Consider the following 19460-nt stretch of genomic DNA (forward strand, 5'->3'; position numbering starts at 1 on the left):
ATGGCATTAGTGATCTTATAAAAGAGAGAGATCCCCAGCCCCTTCCCCGATGTGAGGACACAGGGAGAAGACTGAGACCTGAAGAGGGTCCTCACCTGACTTTGTTGACACCTGATCTCAAGACTCCCAGCCTCCAGAACCGTGAGCAAGAAATTTCTGCTGTTTATAAGATGCCCAGTCTGCAGTATTGTGTTATAGCAGCCCAAACAGACTTAAGGAACGCTATTCACAAGACCAGGTTCAAGTCCCGATTTTTCTCTTTCCTGTGGGCCTGAAGTAAGTCACATACTCTCTTATTTCTTTCTGACAATACCTAGGCCAAGTCCTTTCCTATGCTGACACAAGGCTGAAATGTGGTCACATGGGTATAAAGTGCTTTCAAAGCTGTGAAGTCCTCAACCAATGGGAAAGTATTTTAATACGAATGTGTAACTTAGTATTATTTTGAAGGTGGGAAAATTTTCAAGGATGAGTCCAAGTTTATGGTTTTTCACCATTCTGGTTTAGCAGAACGTTATCCTATTTATAAGGACTTCAATAAAATAGTGTTGTATTAAGTTTTATTATATGGTGACCATTGCGGGCCACTTCTGGTGTAAAGGATATTAGACGTAATTCTTCTACGCTGGCACTCATAGATGATTTTATTAAAATAACATTTTTAAAGAGCAGAAAATTAAGAAACAATCCTATTTGACTTATTATTAGAGAGACCATCGCAGAACAGACTGTAGAAATTCTTTACATCTTCTGCAACAATAAAATGAAACACTGCCTACATTTAGCAAAGACACTACTTAGAGGCAGGTATTTTGCAGGCAGGAAAACCTTTTATTTTAAACCACAAATAGTCAGCAGGTGGCCACAACTATCCATGTTTCATTAAAATCACATAAAACTTAGGTACAAAAGCACCACTGATTATTGCTCTAGAAAAACTGCATGAAAAAATTCAAATACGCACAGTAAAAACTCCACAGTATGCACAGGACTAAATTTTTAAAGCAAGTGCATGGAACGCTGAATCAATTTTACAGACAGCTTCCAATATTAAACTGGTATTTATTTTACTCAAGGATGACAGGAATTTCCAAAAAGCATGACTACGAGAAGGTAAAATGTCCATCCTTATATATTTTTGTATGCCAACTAGTAGAGTCCTAAAAAATTAGCATTTACAAAATACTCGGTAAAAATAGCTTTTAAAAGTTGTCCCAAGAGGTACATAAAATCACCCCCAATTTTCATGACAATTCATTCTCCCTCGTTTACAGATTCAGTTTTCTGTGCCTGTGAAGAAAGAACGGAAGACAAAAAAGATAGAGTTACTATTAAAACAACTATAAGCCAAAGAAGATTCTACCCCACCGACACACACACACTTTGGAACATCTGTTTTTTAGCAGCTCTACTGCAAAACCGACTTCAACTCTGGGTGTAAACCAGACAAGGCAGGAAAATAGGACACAAACACTTGGCTGCCTTTATTGCTTTCTGCTTTGCAAACGACCAGGGAAGCTTTACCTGTGAGCTCCCTCGGTTCACGATAAAAAGAACACCACACTACTATCTGATGCTAGTCACTGCAAACGTGCGGAATTTTCTACTGTACCCTTAACTCTCACTGTTTCAATCTGCCCCTTTACTGACAGTGTGCTGGGTGGGGTACCTCTGGAGGCTGAGACATTAACAGTTGAGCGAGAGATGTGGATCTGCAATAACATTACAGGCAATAAAGAGAGACGTTATGAACATGCGGTCGCCGGCTGAAGGATCGAGCAATTGCTTTCAAGACACTGATTCAATCAGCGGGAGGTGTTTAGGGAAAGTACCTCTTCAGCTTTAGTGTCACCGTTTTCAGATGGTGCAGTACCTTCCTTTCCAGCTTCTTGCTTTTCCTCCTCCTTCCCTTTAGCACCTTTGTTAACCTTTGTTGCCAGTTCTTTCTAACAGGGGATCAAAGCACAGGGAAACAGAGCGTGTTAGACACGGTGTGATGTTGTGTAAACTCAGCCAGCCTCCGTCCAAGCACAGGGGGAAACACAAGCAAGGCCAATGTGGTGGCTTTTAGGGGAAAATGGAAACCCGGTTCCCCTGAGCTCTGAGTGGGTGACACGGAGGCTCCATGAACATGTAACAGGCAGCTTAGAAAATCCACTGGACTTTGATTTCCCCTCGTGTGTGTCTTTGGTGAGCACCGTCTCTTGCTCAAGTGAGAAGTGGCTCTGCCGTGGGGAAGTTGCAGCAGGGGGACATGGGACGTGGTGAAGCCAGGGCAGACCCAGCAAGAGAAACACTGCGCGTGGGGACCTGGGGCTGAAGTGACAAGAAAGCTGAGAAAGCGCTTAAAAGGAAGGCCCAGAGGAAGAAAAGTTCCTGATTTTAAGACCAAGCTGGGACTTCCCTGGCGGTCCAGTGGTTAAGACTCTGCGCTTCCACGGCAGGGGGCACGGGTTCGATCCCTGGTCGGGGAACTAAGATCCCACAAGCTGTACGGCGCGGCCAAAAAGTAAAAAAATAAAAATAACCAAGCCACAGAAATGAGTTCTGCTTCCGAACTGCCTACTCACACCGTGATACATACACATCGTTTCAAAAAATTCACAGCAAGGGACGATGCTCTGAAGGGCAGGGTACAGAAAAGCCATTTTGGGGTAAATTTCTCAATAATTCTGTGCCACAGTTTCGTCATCTGCCAAACGGGATACGTGTACCTACTTCGGTAGGGCTGATGTGAGGATCTATGCATAGCATAAGCACCATGTAACTGTTTGCCGGTATTAATTATTTGCTAGTATTGATTATTATAGGATTATTATTAGTCCTCAGACCAGTTACGTGACGTCAGAAGCCCCTCCCCACGCCTCCAGCTGTTGGCAGCAATGTCGCCCAGGCCAGGGCTCACCCCTTCTGAGCCCCATCTGAACGGCGTGTTCTCGAGGCAGCTACCACACCCCGCCTTGGACATGAGGCTTCTCACACCAACACGCTCCGACCTCCTTCGCTTTACGGACCAAACGGAAAACACACGCCCAGTGAAACATAAAGCTGTGCTCTCTGCCTTCGGAGAAAGCCTGTCTGTAGCTGGGGGAAGTTTTCTAGTCCGTACGTTGAGCCTGGATCATAAAATGTGACCGTGCCTCGGATGACTCTGGGATATGGGATTATAATTTATTCACTGCTGAAAAAGCCAAAGCGGGGCTGGGGAGCACCTCTTACCTTAGCAGATGTTTTTCTTGGTTTAGGTTCAGGTTTTGGGGGAGCAGGTTTCTGCAAAGATAAATTAAGTTATACAAATACTGAAAAAAGACAACCCTCAGCACCAAAAGGAACAGCAACAAGACTGCTAAAGACAGTCCATTTTGACTGTGATGTTCATTTCAAAAAAAAATATGTCGTCCTATTTTCAGCATCAGGTAGCAGCAAAAAGACCTCCGCATTTCATAACTATTTTCATCCTGGGTTCTCAAGTGAATGGCAGGTGAGATCTGAAAGCCAACTCACTATTCCCCGGGCCAGAACAGCTCTCCGGGAAGAGAGATTTAAGCTTCTGTGTCCCATGTCTCTGTACTTCCTTTTATCACAACACAGCAGCAAGAGGAACGACTCAGGCCCTTGGCCAAATGACTCAGTGAATTCAGTGACACCGGCATTCCGAACAGTCTAGAAATCCTAGCACCATCACAGGCAAAAGCCCATCGGGAATAAGAGAGCTGCCCGTGAAGTGTTCCAAAGCGAGTTCCAAATCCTCCCACCTCCGATGCAGGTTTCAAGTGCTTGTTGAAGCTTGAGCTTCTCCCTACTTTCCTCTTCCAAGGCCAGCTCAAGGTGAGGAGACTCTCCTGCCCATCCAGACCCTGGGCTCATTTGTCCCTAGAGCTTGTTATTAAGAACACAATTATAATGATACAATGTCCACTGTTAGCTCCCAAAGTTCAAGATCTTTCACAGACCCTATTAGCCAAAGAGCCCAGCGGGCAACTCTTTTTCTCTTGCCTCGTGTGGCTCTCCCCACTCCTGGGAACAGAGCCCACCTGTCCCGTGGCCCCAGGCCCCGTCACACAGGGCTTCAGCCCGGCTGCTTCCCAGGGGTCTGAGATGGGCACATGGAGATACAGCGGAAGTGTAAACCTGTGGTTTTCTATAGCTACCTTAGGGCAAACATGTCTCTCGTTGAGTTAGGAAAAAATTACACTTCTTTCCTGGCACCAGGGAGAATGGTTTTTAAATAGAAAACTCTGCCCAGAGTCCCTCTCTGCCCGCCCCGTGGAGAAAAAACACATGTTCCTCCCCAATACTTCCAGAGGTTCAGGATCATACAGAACCTGGCCCTTTCCATCAAGGGCATAAACTGAAATTGCAGTCAGCTCAGTTCTGGAAGATTGACCATTGGACACGACCTCTCAAATAAAAAAAGAAAGTGGAGGGCTTCCCTGGTGGCGCAGTGGTTGAGAGTCCGCCTGCCGAGGCAGGGGACACGGGTTCGTGCCCCGGTCCGGGAAGATCCCACATGCCGCGGAGTGGCTGGGCCCGTGAGCCATGGCCGCTGAGCCTGCACGTCCGGAGCCTGTGCTCCGCAATGGGAGAGGCCACGGCAGTGAGAGGCCCGTGTACCGCAAGCAAAAAAAAAGAAAAAGAAAGTGGAGCTTGAAAAGTAGGGACTATTTACCTTAACCTCCTGACCACTGTAAATTTGTACTTTGTTCCCCACATCTATCAGCTTGCCTGGCTCCTAAATTTTCAGGATTAAAAAAATTTTATTTTGGGCTTTGATGTAGTGTATTAACATGTCCTTGTTTTCTAAATTTACAGCAAATAATGTCATTTCATATTATTTTCTGTTAAGACAGACCTTTCCCCCAAACTCAGCATTCGTGTTTTGATGGTCAGGAAATGATGAGGTTTTGTCGTCTGTAATCCCACTGGCTTCCAAGGAGGCTCTGCGTCAGCACCATGGGCAACGATGTCAGTGGAAGGTATTATATTGCTGGTCCCTGGTGCTCAGGAAAGGCCTTATTTTAAATTTTGGCTTTTGACTTACATGATCTACCCCCTTGAAAGGGTAGATATCCATGGAATACAATGGCTTTCAGTATAATCTACAGTGAAATCTACAAAAGAGTTAAAACTTAACTTCTCAACCACAGTGAAAATTATACCACTGGACAAGCACACCACCTTTGAGGGGTTTTGGCAGAATCTGGGTTAACTGGGTACACACACGACCACACCTCCCAGGTCTTAACCTTCCTGGTACCTCTGACATTGCTTCCTAGGTTGGGACTCCTGTGAAACACTGGCTCAGCCAACCCAAACCTGGCTATACTTCTGAACCTGTGAATGGTCCCAATACCTCCTTTTTTTTTTTTTCTTTCAATGTGTGAAACAAGTTTAGCAAAAATATATTGAGAAGAAAAGCCAGAAACTGCTATATATTTTTTTAATTTGTGAAACAAGTTTAGCAAAAATATATTGAGAAGAAAAGCCAGAAACCAGTATTTTTTTTTTTAAATTCAGAAACAAGTTTCCAATATCCATTTCAGCTTGGATTCCCTACACTGTGCCAGGCACAGGTGTGGGCTGAGGAGGAAATCCATGCTTCCCTGAAGGTCACAGTAGCTTGCAGCTCCCAGGCTATCTCGTATCGGGATACGTGCCATCAGCCAAGAGGTCCATGCCTTTCCCTCTGCGTGTCAGCGGGCAGTGCACATAAAGTAACCCAAGTCCTCCGCCAGAGAGGCAGGCTGCCCTGTCTTGGCAGAAGGAGTACTGGTGCATGAGCAGGGCGGCAGGGAGGAGTACGGGTGCCAGCCGGGAGCACAGCGTGGTGAGGAGGGCTGAGGCACACTCCTGGCCAAGGCTTGCTCACACCAGCCAGTCCCAGCTTTAATGATCTTAACCCTTGTCCTTTCCCTGGGCCTGGCCCACAGAGGGAGACCCCAGGTGGCAGAGTGGAAATCGTTACTTTTTCAAATTCTCTAGTTCTGAAGTGAGGCTCCAGCCTATGGATTCAGACAACCTTCAAAACGTCCTGACTAAGAAATACAATGGAAGGCTAGGACTTTGCTAACGTAATTCTTCATCTCAGGGATCCAGTGATATCAAACAGCTTCCTGGGCTTTGTATGCTTGCTAAACGGGCCGGTCACTGTTTTTCACCAACATGTCTGATCAAGTGAGTTGCTGGCAACACCAGTCAAAGTTGCTAGAAATTCTGACCCAGGTTATTTCTAAAAAGGAAATAAAAAAAGCTCAAGGGAAATACCACCTTCATCTTCCTTCTGCTGCTTTGCTCTGGACCGAGGGAACGTGTATTCATAAGAGCTAACAGGGCTTCCCTGGTGGCGCAGTGGTTGAGAATCTGCCTGCCCATGCAGGGGACACGGGTTCGAGCCCCGGTCCGGGAAGATCCCACATGCCGCGGAGCGGCTGGGCCCGTGAGCCATGGCCGCTGAGCCTGCGCGTCCGGAGCCTGTGCTCCGCAACAACAGAGGCCGTGAAAGTGAGAGGCCTGCACACCGCGATGAAGAGTGGCCCCCGCTTGCCACAACTAGAGAAAGCCTATGCACAGAAACGAAGACCCAACACAGCCATAAATAAATAAATAAATACATTAAAAAAAAAAAAAAGAGCTAACAACAATGGGGTCCACAGTACTCACCGCTGACAACCTGGCAGACCGTCTGGTGGGCTACAAAGGAAAGGAAAACAAAAAGACATATTTTTTGGTGATTATACACAACCAAGTTGAGTTTTAAAAATTCATTCTTACTGTCTTACTTTGTTGAAAGAATAGAATGCATGAGTCCCATTACCCTCCCCAGGTGAGCACAGTGAAACATACCCCCAAGTGCCCTGGGCACTGGAATATTCCAGAAGAACTGTTCCTAAAGAGGTGTAGGCTCACGGTTCAAAGAAATGGCCTTTTGCAGTAGAGGGTGGGGCGGACAAGGAAAAGGCCAAGAAGACACATTTAGGCTCCGACCCAAACTTCTGTGATAAAACTGGCCACAGGAGCACTGAGGTGCTATTTAAGAACCAGTCCAGTCTGACTCTTGTTCCTTACAAATGGAACTAAAGCTTATAAATTAATACTAAAAGAGGCTTATATAATTGTGCAGAAACCGAAATAGCGGGAGTCCCCTCCCTGGTTACTACATTAGAAAAGAGAATGACTACAAATCTTAGGCAGTTAACAAGCAAGACTTCCTTTTACCTGTAACAAAATAAACACATTGATTTATCTATGAAATGCACACATTGAAAGATGTGAATAATCTTTTTAACAACCTCATCTTTTCATTTAGAAGTTTACAAATTTAGAGAAACTGGGTTGAGGTTGGTATTGTTCAAGGAAATCTTTTCTTCAAGGATGGTGCAAGTTAACAACAAACGACATGGCAAAGAAAATTTCTAAGAGCAGAACTGTTCTAGGCATTTCAGAAAAACGCATATAGAATTGATATTCTACTTCCCACCAGCAAAAGACGGCTCCCCGACGGATTTCACTTTCTAAAAGTACAACTGCCTTTCTTTAAAAGTGTTCCAGAAGCAAATACTCCACACTTTCTGTCTGTTTTGTTCACTGCTCTATCTCCAGTAGAACAGTGTACCACCTAACATACAGTGGATATGCAAGAATACTGGCTGAAAAAAATAAACTCAAGCTTTCCCCTAATTTGCTGCCTTATGCAGACTTTGCCTCATTACAATAGCTGAAATGTCTCAAATAATCTTTTAAGGGGGTCAGCAGGAGCCTGGCTCAGGATTGCAAGGAATCATGGAATTCTCTTGTCAGGCTAGGTCAGCTGGTCAAGGCCAAAGTCAAAGAAATGTTTCTTGCCGTCTCCACATGGAAGAACTTTCTCGCTGAAAATAGCTAGAGGAAGCTAAAGTCATCTTTCTTTAAACTACAGAAGGAAATGAAGGGCCAGAGCCTTCTGGAATAATTTTAACCTTGGGGTCGTGTGCAAAGCTGAGCTGGACTTCAGGCTGGCAGGCAGAACGTGCCGAGTCGGGGAGACTGTGCAGGCTACGTGTGGGCTGTGACACGTCACTGCAGGGGTAAGGGGTGCACAGTGTGGGAGGCGGGGCCTGGACCAGATGCTCCATGGGGATCACCACGGCGTCTGCTGGATTGTCATGGGATAATTGGAACCAGTAACCATTCTGGGAACCAGAACCCAAATCCTGTAGCGCCTTTCCCAGGCTGGTTAATTGCACGTGTTGGGTATCCCCGAAGACGCAGCATTATCACTTAAACCGGGCAGCAAGTGGGGAACCTGTGCTCCTTCAGTGTGCTTTCTGAGCGTGTTGGAGCAAAGGAGCATCCTCCAATTACCAACCAGAGCTCAGCTTAACGCTTCTGTGTGGCTTCAGGAACCACCCACACTGCCTCAAGAGGAAAGTGCAGCCGGCAGAAGAGGGCTCAGAAAGATGCCCTCTGAGAGGAAAATCGGCGGCCTCTCTGCTAAAGGGGGTTGAACAGGTCTTGTCTGAATCCCTCCCCACTTGGTGTCCCCCTGCGTGTGCCCGGTTGGCCTTCCCTCCCCTGTCTCCTATCTGGACCCCATCTGCACAGAACCCCCTTGTCTTGCACTTCTGCAGTGGGAGCCCTCAGTAAAACGTGGAGGTAAATGGAGTGGTAAGCGCCAGACATGCAAGTGTGAGCTTGCAGGGTGCAATGCCAAGGCCCCTCCTCACTTACCATCCAGTGTGGAGCCTGAAAAGGGGCCAAAAGGTTAACCATTACTTCTAAGGGCTTCCCTATCCACCAAAGAGCTGTCCTGAATAAGGTCTCATTGAAGCGAAGCCAAATCCTCTGGAAAATCCCCCGACTCCGGGGCTGTTGCTCCCCTCCCTCCCTCTCCAGGCAAAGACGCAAACACACTGAAGAGCAGAGGGATGTCAGAGCCGCTCCCAACCCTGGTCCCCAACGCCCATCCGCCACCCCCTCCCCGGGATTTCCAGAGAGACTTCCAACCAAGCCCTGCTCTGCAGGGCCTGCAAGATGTTCCGATCCAAAAGACTTGCTACCTTTTCATAATTCAGGTCCAGTACAAGAGTTTCAAAATAAAAAGTCTAGGAAATTAATGCAAAAACAGAGTTTGCCTTTCTAGGCTGTCTAAACCAAGCCGTCTCTAAAAACCACATGTTTTACTGTAAAATGATTTTATGACTTCCTGCTAAAATTTACCAGCTCTTCTTTCTATGCTAAAAAAAAAGAGACTTCTCTTAAACGTTCCTTTTCGGTAGCCATCCTAAGAGATTTCCTTTCTCACTGCAGACACAGGAGGCTGAAACGAAGCTTCACTCACAGTCAGCAGTACTGATTATGCACCAAGTGTATACACCTTCCTGGAACGTTTCATCAGCTTTCACAAGCCTTCAAATCTATAAATGATTGGACCATATATACCAGATATAAAATAGACCAGACTGCTCTTTTTCCCTCTTTCAAACACTAGAATTCAAAGTATTCATTTAAGACTCAGGCTTTGGGGCAGAACTACTATGAATAAAAAGATAATAAGAATTTCTCCTGAGAAACAACAAGGATTTACTGTAGCACACAGGGAACTATATTCAATATCTTGTAATAAACTACAATGGAAATGAATTTAAGAAAAGAATACAGATATATACATATATGTGTATAACCGAATCACTTTGTATGCACCTGAAACTAACACAATACTGTAAATCAACTATACTTCAATTTAAAAAAAAAAAAAGAGAATTTCTCTCCATCTGTTGACTGTGAGTCCTCAGGAAAAGTGGCCAAAAGAGCAGTTCTAAGGGAAAAGAGGAAGGTTTTTAGAATGACAGATCGCTAAAAGTTACAGAAACAATGTGAGGGTTTGTCACTGTGGTACACAGGTGCTGGGCACTATGGTATTATTCAGTAAGCATTTTATTGGTTACATGGTAATTCCCCGGGTTGGAGAAAATTACGGTGAAGGCTACTATGAAAGACGTGAAGTCTTTCACTTTAATGTCCTGGTTGCAAAAGCAATGTAGAAGTCTAATCTCAATATGACAAAATTCCCTGGGAGAGCTAGATGCAAGTAGAATCACTGGACTTTGCTGAATACTGGACTTTGCTTGAAACATATGGGCCATTCCATTGGAATTCAGAAGCATATTTATTTTTATGAGATTTCTTAATGCTTCTGAGCTTCACCAGGTACTTCCAAGCAAAGCCCACAAGTCAAGTTGCTTTTAACTTTCAAAAACGAATGACGAGCTAATTAGAATTTCCCCTTCTTTGCAAAACGGGGAAGTGGGGCAAGGTGTGTATCAGGGCCTTGGCTGGAGAATGAAGACAGAGAAAAGGCACTGGGGGATCAGATTTTTTTTTTTTTTTTTTTTTTTTTGGCTGTGTTCTGCGGCATGCGGGATCTTACTTCCCCCACCAGGGATCGAACCCATGCCCCCTGCATCGGGAGTGTGGAGTCTTAACCACTGGAACGCCAGGGAAGTCCCATGACCAGATTTTTATGATGACCCCAAAAGGGGCTTGAGGATAGGGGATTCTGAGTCAGAAGACGCAGACGTCTTCCCTGATTCTGCAGTTTACAAGTCTTTCTCTGCGCGCCTTGTTTGCTCTCTTCAAATGGGGATAATAACTCCTACGTGTTGACCGAAACAGCGCTTCTCTGACATAAATTACTCCCTCTCATTGCTTTCTTTGTCTTCATAGCAAATTTTCAGTCACTTTTTATTTACTGTCTCTTTCCCCCTACTACAATGGAAGCTCCATGAAGGCAGAGAGTTTTGCTCCTTTGGTTCACTGTGGAATCTGTGCAGCCAGGTGCATTCAAGTGCTCCCTACATTTTTTGTTTGCTTTGGTTGGAATGTCTCCCTGAAAATGCTGAAAGGCTCTCTGCCCTCATTCCACGGTTATTTTAAGGATCAGATCAAACAATGGAGGTGAAAGGGCTTTGAAAACTGCCCAGCGTAACGACGGTAGCATATTGTTTTGGTCATTTATTGTCCAGATACTATACTCTGCACTATGCCCTTTAAATATCATGGAGTGGAAGATGATTTTCGAAAGGGGATCCCCCTTTGTAACTAATATCTACTGGCTGTAGCCTAGGCTGTGCACACTCATGACATAACTGGAAAATTCAGTCAATTCACTGGGGGAAAAAAATCAATCAGTATACGGTCAGACAGTTCTTACCCCAAAGCACCACCAACTAACTGACCTTTTCCCTTTTCAAACAACTATGTTGGTGTCCTGAAGGCAAATCACAAGTTTTAATCTGGTGTTGGCTTAAAGGACAGGAAAAGAGTCTTTTCTAGGAAAGACTTTTGTTAGCAATAAGATAATACATGTAATCAGATAAAATATTAGAAGTAATAATGTAAAAATATAAGTAATAAAAATTCTGAGGTAAAAGAATATGCATAAGACAGTTGTATAAGCAAAAATCTTTTACATATATTCCAACCAGCTTGATGGTTTTTAGTGTGGAAGGGAGGGAAAGGCTGTTTTCACTATCCAAGACCTGCTGTGTGTAATGGTTTCTAGGTTTTCTGACTGTCAAATCAACTTAAATAGCAGTCCCCAAGGAGAAACCCAAATGCATTTTGTGCCCAAATCTAAAAACATTAAGGGAGTATTACACTTAGCCAACTGTCCTACAAATTGTATTTTGCCATTTTCAAGAAAATTCAAGCATTTGAACTTTGGTATGATAACATTTTTCGGTTGGTTCTAAGCATTTGTTTAGTGACTCTGGATCACCAACTTCACCTCCCAAACTCTATGTTAGACACTGAATACTGGGTAAATGGATGGTGGGGACTTGGCTATCGGCAGTTCTGTTTGTTTTGCTTTTAAATGATTTCTTTACAGATTCCGTTAAAGATTTTCCATTCGGCAGAATGAACTTCCCTGTACAAATCGTGTGTAGGGGTTTTGCTCTCGTGACAACCTCTGAATTATTAACACAGTATGAGTCACCCAATCAAAGAATCCGTAACTAGATATTGTTTTTGTCTCTCCCATGACCCCTTTTAGTTTATAAGTTCAAGGATTAGGAGCTGCAGTTTTTCCACACACTGTAAAGCTCTGTGCAAAAAGGAATGGCTGTTATCACAGTTACCATCTCACTTGCTGCTTTTTTAGCTCATCTCCTTTCAGAAGTTCATGATATGACCACGGAAGGTCAAATGCAAGCATCTCTTCCTAGCTTTCTGGAGATTTCTGTATTTTATACAGAGCTTCTTTGACTTATTGTCTAACTATCCCAAGCCCTAAGAATTTTCCTGATTAAAAAAAACTTTAATATTTTGACATTTTATGTATCCTTCATAGTTTTTGACTTTAGAGATGACTCCTTTTAGGCAAATATTCAGAACCCAAAAAGTAATCTATAGTTCACTCACGGGAGCAGAGAATTTATTAAATCAAGTCTTTCATTTCCTTGCTGTGAAAGGCCGACTTTGTTCTCCTTGATGAATTTACCTATTATCTCGCTCTTTGCCCAGAAGGAATTCTCAGTATCCCTTTTAACAGACAGCAGCGCCAACAGGTAGAAACATAAACAACATAGCAAGTGGAAAATGCCTCATGAGTGCCCCTAACTGAAATCTATCCAGGCTAAGGGAGGCTACACAGCCACACTTTTATCTCTGGTTTATGTCGTCTCAACAATCTGGTTTCGAAGAGTATTCATTCAGATGTAGACCACCATAATGATATTAAAAATTCCAGTTAATAATTAAATACAGGATGTCAAAGATACACTTACCTCCTGTTTAGTTACTTTGGATCCATCCTTGCCCTCTGGATTCTCTGGAGACTAGAAAGAAAGAATTTCAGTGAATTGTATTTAAATCGGACAATGGATATTAAAAGACCACATAAGCCAATGATATTCTGCAGGGAAAAGTAAGTTTGTAAGAGGATATGTTTCACACACACACACACACACACACACACACACACACACACACTGCATTTATCTGCATAACTGCTCTAAGATTATACCAGGAAGTATTGCAAGAACTGATCTGAGCCCCTGTTCTCAATGCACATTCACTCTAAGGAATTTTCATTGATCTCTTGCTGCCCGGTAAAGAACAGGGACCCAGCAGTCAGCAGCAGGGGTGCCTGGGACCCAACACATGTTCCAGTCACTTTGTTTCCCTAAGGCGAGAGCAGGGAAAACCTAAGCCAAGCGCAAAAGCGTACTTTCACCCCATACTCGCCTAGCTTTGATTTCCAGCCCATTTCTTGATACGACTTGATACATTTATCGTGAGTTCCTATTTTTCCATCGTCAGCTCCAGGCTCTCTCACACACTCCCAGCCTCGGTAGGACGGCCCAGTGCCCGGCCACGCCAGCCGACTTCTTTCCTGATTTTGATCCATCCCCCCCCGGGGGGGGGCACCCTCCCACTCTCGCGACAGCTCAAACCTGACTCCCAACAGGGGAAATACACTTAGATTTATGAGACACATCAATGATCCCAATATATTTTTATTGGTTAAAGACAATAAATAAGATAAAAACTATTCAACTAATTAGAAAATTAAAACTATTTAACACAAGATAGGAACGGAGTTCCCAGGGTGAAAACATACAAAGAGCAAACAACATTTGGCACAAATGTTTGGCTTAGGAAAATAAAGCAGCTATGCGGTAATGCCTCATCTGATAAAATGAGAAAAACATTCAAAGCTCCTAAAACCCACTGTTTGCTGGGGTTGGTGACACTGTAAATTAATATAATATTTTCAGAGAACAGCCTGGCAACATGAAAAAGACACTTAGGACTAATCGTATAATGACCTAGTAATTCCAATTTTGGCACGAAGACTCAAAGAAAGAGACTTTGTAAAAATACGGTTTTGTTGGTACTGTTTCTAATATGAAATAACTAGAAACAACTCACATGATCAGTAAATAACAGAGAAATATTTAAATAAATGATATAATTACTAAGGCAATGCGATTAAAAATAGTTAGGCTATGTGAATACATGGAAAGTCCACATAAAGTTAAGGCTAAATTTAAACACTTAGATTATAGGGGAATTCCCTGGCGGTCCAGTGGTTAGGACTCTGTGCTTTCACTGCCAAGGGCCCGGGTTTGATCCCTGGTCAGGGAACTAAGATCCCACAAGTCGCACAGCACGGCCAAAGAAAATAAACACTTAGATTATAAAGTAATATGGAGAACACAGGGCAGAAGTAGATAAAGACTTTGAGAAAGACAAAAGCTTTGCTTCAAGACACAATAAACCTTCTCTTCTTCCCTGGGGCTGCCTGTCACCCACCGTTACCCACCGTCTACCGATTCACCTCTCTTCAGAACCTCCCAGATCCATGGAGCTCTCTCCTGTTTCCCAAATCAACCAATTATTTTTCCCTCATCCATGGAATCTTCTCTATCATCAAGGAAAACAAAGCTTCTCTTTTCTTTCTTTTATTTTTTTAATTGTGTTAAATTTCTTGGTGCAAATTTCTATTTATTTATTTATTATTTATTTATTTATTTATTATTTTTTGGCCATGCTGCTCGGCATGCAGGATGCTAGTTCCCCAACCAGGGATCAAACCCGTGCCCCCTGCAGTGGAAGCTCAGAGTCTTAACCACTGGACTGGTGGGGGGGGGGCGGGGTAGAGTCCCAGAACTTCTCTTTTCTGTCCCCACTCTCTTGCAAAAAATGTCTGGCTCACAGATCTCATGCTATATCAGCCAGCTGAGTTAGAGACAGAAAAATCTTAGAAAATTGAATCCCTAGGTGAGCCATTTGGCTTTGCTCATTTCCACGGTTACAAACTTGACCCTTCTGGCCACAAACCAGATCCTCTGTTGTCTAAAGTACTGGGCTCTCATTCTTACTTATCAGGCCACTCAGTTGATTCAATCTGGGGTACCCTCCAGCTGTAACTGATAGGCTTTTTAAAGAAGCAGCACACAGCTACTACTGGTGTTAAATGACATTAAAAAAATGTTCTTAAACTGATGCTAGTGACATTAGGTTCAATATTCTTCTAGGCAGTGGATCTGTGACAGCAACATGACCGAAAGATCACTCTCTAAACACTGACCTAACAATGTTTGTATTGGACGCAAATTATTGAAAAAGAGAAACTTGGAAAGACCCCACCAAAAAAGCAGGTATAACTGAAAATGTTAATACTTTCAGAGGCATGAACGAATGAACCTAAGACTGGAGATGGGAAGAGATACAACTCCAGCAAAGTTCAACCTCTCCGTAAGAGCATTCTATGAACAAGCACATAGAAAACTGCAAGTCAGGAACAGCCCAAGTGATCTTCACCCTGGGGTCAGCGGGGTACTGTGGTACACATGCAGGTCAAGACACTGGCTTCAGTCGTGGCTCTCTACCTAGGAGATGTGTGATCTGGGGCAGTGGCTTGATCACTGTGGCTCACTCTCTTCATCTGATAGATGATAATGACATCTAACTCAGAGGGTCATGCTTACGATCCAGCCAGATGTTGGCGAGAGCATTTCACAGACTGAATCGCTATACAGATGTTATACAACAAAATATATAAGCCTTCTGAATTATCAAACAGGATATATCATATTCAACAGGGCCTTGAGGTTGAGCACATCGCCTCACATCCAGAGTCCCTGCGACCTTGTCGTCTGTTTTTGTTACACAGAGTAACAGGTACACGACTTTGGAAAGACCTACCGTTTCGGGCTGTCTTATCACACACACTGTCCACCGTTAACACTTAGCCATGAGGCTGCAGAGAGAGGAGATCATGGTATGAAGGGATTAAAAGAGAAGCCCGAAGGTTTTGTCCCAAGGGATCTTGAGGAATAAAAACAAAGAAAAGGGAGAAATGAGGCTTGGGGGTGTACACAGATGATCTCAGATGTACTTCAACCAACCACCTTGTGGGCTGACGGGAAGGGAAGTGAGTTAGACGGGATGTGGGGAATCCCCAGGCAGAGGGGTTCTTGCCCCACCCCCGCAGACAGGGCAGGCTTATGCTAATCCAGTTGGAACCCAGAAGGGTCAAGAGGGCAGAGAACCACGGTCTAACAGAAAGACCTCATGCACATATCTGAGGCTCCTTCAGCACCCAAGTAGATGGGGACTGAGCTGAGAGCCAGCAAGGGGTGGGGGACACACGTGGTGGCCTGATGGAAGGCACAGCAGGGATTCTGGGGGAGTCGGAGTCTCTCACCACTGAGAGATGATCTGAGGGCAAGGTGGCAGGCAGGTGGATCACTGAACACCTGGTGACCCAATGGAGACACAAAATCAGCCAAGAGCATGAAATTTGGCAAAAATCAACAGGTAGTTGAACTTTTTAAAATTACAAGTTCTGAAAATTAAAGTAGGCTCCTTGAAATAAAAAAACTCAAAACATAAACTCTAGACCAGGGACAGTAGAAGAAATAATGAATTGTCACGGACTGCTGAGGAATTAGCCCAGAATGCAGGAAAGAGAAACAAAGAGATAATACAAAAGAGAGGTTAGGAGACATGGTGGCTAACTGCAAGGTTCCACATGTATCTCATAGACATTCAGAAGCAGAGAACAGAGATACTAACTAGTAGGAAGGCAAAGGCATAATGGGTGAGAACTTTCCCAGACTGAAGTCATGAGTCTCCAGATGGAAAACTCACACCAAGGAACAAACTGGAAACAAAACAAAGCAAACAAATACAATGAGACATAATAAAACTACAGAAGGTCAAGGAAAATGAGAAAAATCTTTAAAAGTTATCAGAATTAAAAGATGAATTATTTTCAAAGAATTACTTCTCAAGCATCTATAAATTATAAGAAACTACAAAGCAATGTTCAAGGAGTTGAGGAAAACTGTCAGCCTAGAATCCTATACCCAGCTATCATTCTAGAGTGAAGGCAAAATAAAGACATATCAGAATACAAATACTACGAGAGTTTACTACCAACAGAGCCTTTCTTCCAACAAGGATCCAGTACTAAATAGTCAAATTCAGTGATAAGAAAAGTGAATTAAGATGAAAGGAAAATATGTAAGAAAAAATGTATAAAATATATTGGCCAATCTAATGATTACCTGTAGATACTAGTGTGTATTTTTTGTGGGTTTAAACATCTTTCAGTAGAAATCCTAGACTAGTGTTGCCCTATAGAATTATAACACATAATTTTAGATTTTCTAACAGAAAATCTAAACGAAGCAAGTTAAAAGCCATGGGTGAAATTAATTGTAATAACACATTTTATATAACTGAACATATCTAAAGTTTTATCATTTCAACATGTTATCAATATCCAAATTATTAATGAGATATTTCACAAAGTTTCTTGGTACTAAATCTTCAAAACCTGGCACGTATTTTACATGTACAGCACACCTCCATTCAAATGTTAAGTTTTCACCAGGAGTACCTGACCCTCTAAATATGTTAGAGATCATAAAGTTTACAGTAGTTTCACACATCCAGGTTGTTGCAAACATATTTAAAATTTTCCAGTAACTGAATCTAATACCAGTTCTTAAATTTAAATTGATTACAACTAAAATTTTAAAAATTCAGCTCATTCTTTCTCATTGGCTAATAGACTCATGCAGTTAATGGCTGCCCTATTGGATGGCACAATTCTAGACAATAACAACCGCAAAAGATGAGAGGAGGGGGAACAGATCATCCTCACCCCCAGCATGGGAGGGTCCTGGTTTTGTTCTGGAGAATGATACTGACACAGAGTCATTTTAGACTCTGTTAAAACAAAATTTAAAGACAGGCATTAAAAATTTTAAGAAAATAAATAAGATCTATAAACTTAAAAATCAGGAGAAGTGGAATAAGGCAAATTTTACAATCAAAGGCAGGAGAGAAAAGAGCAAACCAAAGGAAAACAAACACATAATAAATAGAAACCACAAAATAAGTCATTAAAAAAGCCCCAATATATTAGTGATCATAATACACCTAAAGAAATTATATTCATTCATTATAATGTCAAGTAACAGAAGACACAGAACAATACAGGTTTATGATTCCACTTTTACAAATTTTAAAACAAATCAATATTATGGATTTATATATGACATATACATCATAAACGTATAAAATCATGGACTGGAAGGATACACACCAAATTCATGATCATGCTTCTCTCCAGGGAGGCTGACAAGGGAAGGGAACCAAGGGGGTGTTCCGAACTTGAACTTTATCTGTAACATTTTATTTTTAGAAAGATCTGAAGCAAATAGGATAAAAAAAAAGTTCAAATGTGTGAATTCTGAGTGATGGGTAAATAGGTATGTTATATTATTTCCTGAATTTTTCTGTACTTAAAACCCCCTAAAATATTACCAATATTCAGGGGGTAGGGGAGTGGAAGCAAACCCAGCTGGCAGTGCCACATCTACTCCTAACACAAATTCCATGACTATTAGTGCTTTCTGATTTCCTTTTTTTTAAACAGTTATTTTCTTATTTATTTATTTTTATTTTTATTATTTTTTTTTGGCTATGCCATGCGGCGTGCAGGATCTTACTTCCCCAACCAGGGATCAAATCCATGCCCTCTGCAATGGAAGTGTGGAGTCTTAACCACTGGACCGCCAGGGAAGTCCCAGTGTTTTCTGTATTTCTTAAATGGCTTATAAGTCTGGTCCACACACTGCCTCTTCCTTTTCTGTTCAAGACATATAATTCATGGTCATTTCATTTGTGCTGATATGAAGGAATCTGGAGCTGGGTAAGACAGGAAGCCAAGAGCATTACAAACGCGAATTCAGAACTGTCCCTCTTGGGTGAGTGTAGGATGAGAGACGGGCAGAGGGAGCTCAGCTTCCTTCAGCAGCTGACCAACTGCACCGTCTCCATTCTCCCATCTCACAAAGATGCCTGGGTCCTGCATCTGAAGACACGAAAATGCACTGAAGGGGACACAACAGTGTTTCCTTAAGATAACTGCAGCAGCAGCCCTTCTCAGGAAACCAAGAAAAGAAAATTGGAATTTTCATTCTGTAGACCATCCATAGGAATCAACAGGACAAATTACCAACTGTTGAGCTTCTCCTGCTTCTCCTTCCCCTGGTAGCAGTGGTTACCACCTTACACAGGGGCTCTTGTGGGGGTGGTGAACCCAGTTTTCTCTCTCCAAACTCAGGAAGGTATCAGAGAAGATGAGAAAATCCTTATGGGCTTCAACAGTTGCTTGGGAACAGCACTACATGGCCTTAGCCTCCAAATTTGTCACTACAGAGAAAAATATTGAGGGTGTGGCAGGAAGCTAGGAACAAAAGGCTAGTACCCCCTGGTGCCATGTTTCTCAGCCACAGGAGATGGAAGAGGAGGGCTCAGGGTTCTCAGCAAAGAGTACTGGACCTTGCATTAAAGTTCCAAATAGTCTTTACTGGTAAGTGTAGGCTCTCAGAGTTTTCCTTCTAAGATTTTAAGTGACAAGGGCTACTGCTTATAACTTAAGTGAATTTGTTGAGAGC

The 19460-nt window shown here is 43.0% G+C and overlaps 1 protein-coding gene across 1 annotated transcript in view; it reads right to left on the reverse strand.

Moving 5' to 3' along the window:
• Nucleotides 1-821: 821 nt before the first annotated feature.
• Nucleotides 822-19460, reverse strand: part of HMGN3 (high mobility group nucleosomal binding domain 3) — a 29729-nt gene continuing 11090 nt past the window's right edge. Inside the window, exons 2-6 of the mRNA XM_060114986.1 lie at nt 12765-12815; nt 6661-6690; nt 3220-3270; nt 1833-1946; nt 822-1290 (exon numbers count right to left, since the gene is read on the reverse strand). Of these exons, the coding sequence (XP_059970969.1) occupies nt 1255-1290; nt 1833-1946; nt 3220-3270; nt 6661-6690; nt 12765-12815 (282 nt within the window). The 3' untranslated portion in view covers nt 822-1254. The remainder of the gene's footprint in view (nt 1291-1832; nt 1947-3219; nt 3271-6660; nt 6691-12764; nt 12816-19460) is intronic.

Source organism: Mesoplodon densirostris, chromosome 12, assembly GCF_025265405.1.
Source record: "Mesoplodon densirostris isolate mMesDen1 chromosome 12, mMesDen1 primary haplotype, whole genome shotgun sequence".
In the NCBI taxonomy this organism is placed as follows: Eukaryota; Metazoa; Chordata; class Mammalia; order Artiodactyla; family Ziphiidae; genus Mesoplodon; species Mesoplodon densirostris.